A 5,969-nucleotide genomic window follows, 5' to 3' on the forward strand; every position below is an offset into this window, starting at 1 on the left:
CAGGCATACTTAAAATAGACTTTAAAAAAATCCAGAAACCAAACAGCCCTATAATTCCAGACCATTTCAAGAAACTATCAAATCTCGAGACCATAGGAGTACAAATAGAATGTATAACCAACATTCGTGGGATTAAGTATTATTGTTGAAATGGTCAGGGAGAGGTAAGTACAAATATTCTTACTCCATATGTAACTTGAACAAAAAAAAAATAATAACATGTTTATAAAAGTGTTATAGGAACAAACGAAAGCATGAACATTTTTATGTAAACGTTAAATCGGCATTCTACACTTGTATAAATTATAGAATCACAAACATAGATTAAACCCTTTATACATCAAACTACACCAATCTCCCATCAAATTTCTATCACATTTCCAATTCCATTTTTCAGTATAAAATCAAATCAATGAATCACCACACCACCTCCAAAATAAAATAAAAATAAACAAATAAATCATTATAATCACCAAAAATATAAGACATACTACTATAACCCGAAATCGTCATCTGTTCTTAAAGAAGTTAAGATCCCAACGTTTTAACAACCCATCCATTATGTTACTCGATGCACTTTTTTCAACTGTTACTGTAGCTTTAGTCCTATCTACCATGTCAACATCTGATGAACCAACTAAGTAACTATTTGAAGCAGAACGCTTACTTGTACTACCAGAGCCATCGACAGATGGAGTTATATTCGATGACTGTTCAGCTGACGATGTGCTATTACATGGGGACATAAATTGTGAAGGTGAATCGCTGCTGCTTTCTGTTGAAACCCCTGTTTGATCGGTTTTTATTGGTGGACAGTGATCTGTCGCTGAAGGCTTGCTATCATCAGCTGATGGTTGTTGATGGCCTGGTTGTTTCGGTTCTAAATCTTTTAACGACAGGAGTACAGCTTCCATGAGCATCTAGAAAATTTTAGCCGGGTGAATCATCAACATATGTACTAACATGTTAAACACTAGCAATGGTGTTGGTATGTTAGGTCTTTAATGACAATAGCATATGATCACCCATTTTACCTCTAACGGGTCAAATGAGTAACTACCAGAAAAAATTATTCAAAACCAGAAGGGTCGAACTGAATGTGACCCAAAATAATCACTTCATAAATTACCATTGAAGAATTTAGTACACACCAATAAAAATATTGTTTACTTAAAAATCTATGAAATTCATATAAACAAACAACCAGCATGTTTTAAATCTTACTCCGTATTAGATAATAATGGTGAAGATCCGAACCCAATACCAAACCCGTGAACCCGCCCATTATGCCACCTTCACATGCTAGACACAATGCTTACCCTTTCTTCTTCCTCGACATCACATGGGAAACCTTCCACGTGTTGAAGTGGGTACTCAACATACTCATTATCATCTGCTGATGATGAGTAAGAATGGCCATTAGAAAACTCAAAATTTATCATTTTTGAAGATGATGATGATGGAGTAGGCCCGGTAGTAGCTCCTTCGTCCTGAAGCAACAACAATATCCACAATAAATTTAAATACTATTCTTCAATTCTAACCAAGTAACCGACACACTTGCACACAAAGAAAAATGCAAACCAAGTCCATAAAATAAATAAATTTCTAAAAATCAGCATCATTCTTTATGAGTGTCAAAATGAGTTAATTCTAAAGGTTGATATGAAATGTTCTACTTGCATAAACTTCATCACTGACAATGTTTAATTCCTGTAAAGTTAACGGCTTGTATCAAAAATATCAGAAAAAGAAGGAGAAAAATATACCTCAGAGTTGCATTGTTTATCTGTTGACGGGATATCAGAAGGGACCTGAAAGTTGAGATACATAAACATTTTCAGAAATGCAAGGGAAGTATGCATACTAGAAATCACATAAACACAAATTAGCAAAGAGACAGAAACATATATGCATAAAACCAATTACTGACCTCGGTCCTACTCATTGGCCTTTTAGAACGGAGTTGATTAATTGCATCCTCGGTGCTACTTGATGCTGAATAAATTCATTAGAGTTAAAAAAAAATTAAGTCACAACTCTTCCAAGAATAGTACGTAATTAAACCAACTATAAAATCACATCATATATAGCCAACCTTGAGGCGTAACAAAAAATTCATCTTCGTATCCAACTCCATTGATTTCCTGAAAGTACAACCAATAAAAAGATTATGGTTTGATAGCATTGCCCTTAATTTATACATAATATATTTGTAACGCGATGTGTTAAGTATACCTTGCCGAGGTAATCAAGAGACGAATCAAAGAAGTTGCCCTTAACTTCATCTTCTGGTGGTTGCAAGACGTTGTGGAAAAAGATGTTTATAGAATCAAAATAGAATTGGGGACGTGGAGAATTATGGTCACCTTCAAATTTTATGATATTTTTGTCCCCCTGTCAAGATATATTATCAATATTAATTATTACTGTAATAAATAAAAATTATTTATGTCTAGTACTTGTCTTAACTAAAGAATAGCAAATTACCATGTAAGCTTCATAAATACGATCAGAATGATGTGGCTGTATAAAATCATCATCGCATGCATGACCAAATAGTACTGGAACAAAAGAAGACTTTGCAACCTATGATCAAAATTAGCCAAATCAGTTTCAGATATAAAGCATCAAAAAGATCAATACGACAAATAATGAAACGCATAAATAGATAATAAAAGTCAAATATAAACTAGAACTCTAAATATGTTATCCAAACATTTAAACTCTGATTAATGTGACTTCACATTGTAACAATCAAATAACCAGTTCTGAATATAAATATATGCTAACGGCAGAACAGTGGTGACCTTTATGGTATTGAGCTCCACAATATCGAATTTTGCCTTTTTAAGAATAGCTCTTCGCATGTACTGGATAGCAAACTTAACCTGAAGACAAACACAACACAAAATCATATAAGTTAAAAGATAAGTAATTAAGACTAAGAATAAGTTGATTTGATTATATACAATATAGTCTTAGCTTGCTAGACAAATCATACGATACAACAACAACAACAACAACAACAAAACCCAATACCACATAAGTGGTGTATGGGGGAGGTGTGATGTAGACAATGTATGGGGGAGGTGTGATGTAGACAATCCTTCCCCTATCCGAGAATAAAGACAAGTCATTTCTCCACCCAGAGTCAAACACTCTCAAAAGTAGAGGAAGTCATCCCTCTCTCTATTCGACGGATAAAGAGATTGCTTCCGAGAGGATCTCCGGCCTTTAAGTAGGAAAAAGTTTTTAAAAAATTAAAAAAATATAAAATAAAAATAATTATACGCCATGAAAATGGTAGAATCAAATTTCCACGGGTTTTAAATCCTGACTGGAATTTAATTTAAGCTCTAAGAGTCAGTCAAGTCGCCAATAAATCGACGATTGTTGTCGACTCAATAGAGCCGTACAAATCATACGATACGTAAAGCTTTAATCAACGTACAGTAAACTTTGGCAGACGAATTTTGTAGGTATCAACAAGTTCCATCATTAAATCAACCAAATCGGAGAAAGGGCTGTCAAGAACCATTCCTGCTATTGAAGGATCCTCAGCTCCATACATCAGGCTGACATCATCAACACTTTAGTCAATAAACTGATCATTAACATATTATTAATTCAAATTTGAAATAAATGAACCACTTAATTGTTCTATATAAAACTAAAATTTCTTCATCTCTGACCATATTAGCCATTTACACTTAAAACCATTTGAAGCAACTGAATGAAATTAATGTTTCTTTATCTCTGCTTTAACAATCAAATCAAAAATTAATGCATTATTACCTTGTTACAGCACCCATTGACCGGCCCCAAAGGCCAATTAATGAAACATTTTCATCAGCCCGCAAATAATCTACCACCGATTTCAAATCGTTCTTCTGTGAAATGAAACAATCCTTGTTATTCTATTGGGTAAAAAGCGATCCAACAACTAAAAATTTAAAACTTCGGTGTATCACCAACCACTCTTCCTTTATTTCAAATATATGCAAAAAAAAACTATTGATACTAGAAATAAGCTCAGTTCCTGATAACTATGTATCATATATTACTTATAAAAAAACAAATACGTATAATCATAAAAAAAAAGTCTGTCAAATAAGATAAAGCTGATAAGTATACTAGAAAATGATTATTCATTTACTTACTTCGTACCACCCTAAACTGACATGTTCTCCTCCAGAGAGTCCAGAACCAGAGAAATCGAGGGTAAATACTGTAATATTTGACGGCAGTAATATTATAGCAGCTTCACTAGCATCTGCTCGGCACCCACTACAACATATTCACGTTAAGAACCTTGTAAGTAGTCACACTTTATATGTTAAAAAATGGGGCAAGTAACTTCATAGTTCTTACTCCTACGTATAGATTTATATGATCATATCTATGACGAGTTAATAAACATACATTACATATCCAGTAACTAGAATGTGGGGTTATATAAACTATTGCCTAACCACTACAACAACAAAATGTATGTTTAATGAACGTTCAAGAGAAACGTGCATCTCACTAACCTGTTTCCATGGCAGTATATTACACATGGCAAAGGCTTTCCTTCTGGACTCACAATAGGCAAGTAATGACTACACTGCAGAACATCTCCTCGGCTATTTACAATCTGAAAATATAAGAAACACTTAATAACATACCCAAAATATGTATAAATGCTATTCATCGAGGAATATTAGAGCATTGCAACAATCTACTTCTTCAGATATGGCTATTAACAACAATATCAATAGAATATACAGGTTTACATCTTAAAGAAAAAACTAACAAATCTTACCTCTATATCTTTCCTTTGAAACCATTTTCCTTTAAGCATGAATTCTTGATCTAGTAAGTCATTGTTTGGCTCGTACTCAGCTCTACCATGAAAGCAAAAAAAATTCATGGCAATTTTTAGTTAAATCCAGCAAAAATATACATATACATATATATATATATGAAAGCTAATAAAATTAATCTACACAGTACAATTAAAATGAAATCTTGAAAGCACAATAAACTGCATGGATTGTCTCTGTTTTAAGAAACATACAGCTCAATAAGAATGAAAACCATTGAAGTGATAACCATTTATGACTATAATAATCTTCCCTAACATGCATAAAACTATCTTAAATGTTTATATCAATTGATATTCAACAATATGAACAGAAGGTCAAAGATTCTTTCTGTTTTCTTTGAATCAATTATCCATTTAATTAGCAGAAACTTTAAACACCCATTGATTAAACCAAGAATAGTACAGAAACCAAACAGCCCCATAATTCCAATTACAGACACAACTAATACCAACAGTTAAAAATAACTAGGGAAGTACAAACACAAACTAAAGTTCACATTTTTAACAGAATCCAATATCAAGAACACCCAAAAAAGTAAACTTAACGAACACCCATAAAAACCCAGATCAAGAATTAGGGTAAAGACGTATATATGCATCATTTATCTAAATAATAATAATAATAATAAACAGGAACTTATATTAAAGAAAAATGGAGAATGTAAATAACCTAGGTGGGCGAATAATGAAGTTGATAAGCTGTTCCATCAAGATTTAACAACAGTAGATCTTGCTTTGTTTCCAAGATCCTAATTTTCTTCTCCAAGTTATGTATATATATATATATATAAACTGTATGTGTGTATGTAACTATGTATTCGATTTGTGAATTGACAAAACCCTAGACAAAATTGAAGTCAAATTTCAGACGAAATGATAAAAAAAAATGTAGGAATATTCTGGTAACGGAGAGTTTTTTTTGGCGTGGTTGGGTGTAAATGTGTAATTGCTGTAATTGATTGTTGTCAACGGTTGGTCGGTTCACAGTTTACGTTTTTCTGTGTGTAAAAGAAAGAGCTTTTATTTTCTTTCCCAATTTGAAGACGCATGTGTAACTGTGTATAACGGGTAAATCTAACTAAACGGATCTTTGACTAAA

General features: G+C 32.7%; 1 protein-coding gene across 1 annotated transcript; it reads right to left on the reverse strand.

Annotated features, from left to right (window-relative positions):
* Nucleotides 1-286: 286 nt before the first annotated feature.
* On the reverse strand, nucleotides 287-5,679 carry LOC139904012 (uncharacterized). Its single transcript, XM_071885946.1, has 14 exons — nucleotides 5,541-5,679; nucleotides 4,808-4,889; nucleotides 4,536-4,639; nucleotides 4,164-4,290; nucleotides 3,799-3,893; nucleotides 3,455-3,578; nucleotides 2,811-2,891; nucleotides 2,491-2,589; nucleotides 2,239-2,397; nucleotides 2,099-2,147; nucleotides 1,934-1,998; nucleotides 1,770-1,814; nucleotides 1,320-1,490; nucleotides 287-920 (listed from the first exon to the last, which is right to left on the reverse strand). Exons 1-14 carry the CDS (start codon nucleotides 5,576-5,578, stop codon nucleotides 510-512), a joined length of 1,650 nt encoding a protein of 549 aa, XP_071742047.1. The 5' UTR covers nucleotides 5,579-5,679; the 3' UTR covers nucleotides 287-509.
* Nucleotides 5,680-5,969: the final 290 nt, after the last annotated feature.

Source organism: Rutidosis leptorrhynchoides, chromosome 4 (genome assembly GCF_046630445.1).
Source record: "Rutidosis leptorrhynchoides isolate AG116_Rl617_1_P2 chromosome 4, CSIRO_AGI_Rlap_v1, whole genome shotgun sequence".
NCBI classification, from domain to species: domain Eukaryota; kingdom Viridiplantae; phylum Streptophyta; class Magnoliopsida; order Asterales; family Asteraceae; genus Rutidosis; species Rutidosis leptorrhynchoides.

Coding starts and splice junctions, on each gene's coding strand:
- LOC139904012 (XM_071885946.1), bottom strand. CDS start 5,578: ATGGAACAGCTTATCAACTTCATTATTCGCCCACCTAG. Junction 2,590..2,810: donor TGGAGCTCAATACCATAAAG/GTCACCACTGTT, acceptor TTTTGATCATAG/GTTGCAAAGTCTTCTTTTGT. Junction 921..1,319: donor ATGTCGAGGAAGAAGAAAGG/GTAAGCATTGTG, acceptor AAAATTTTCTAG/ATGCTCATGGAAGCTGTACT.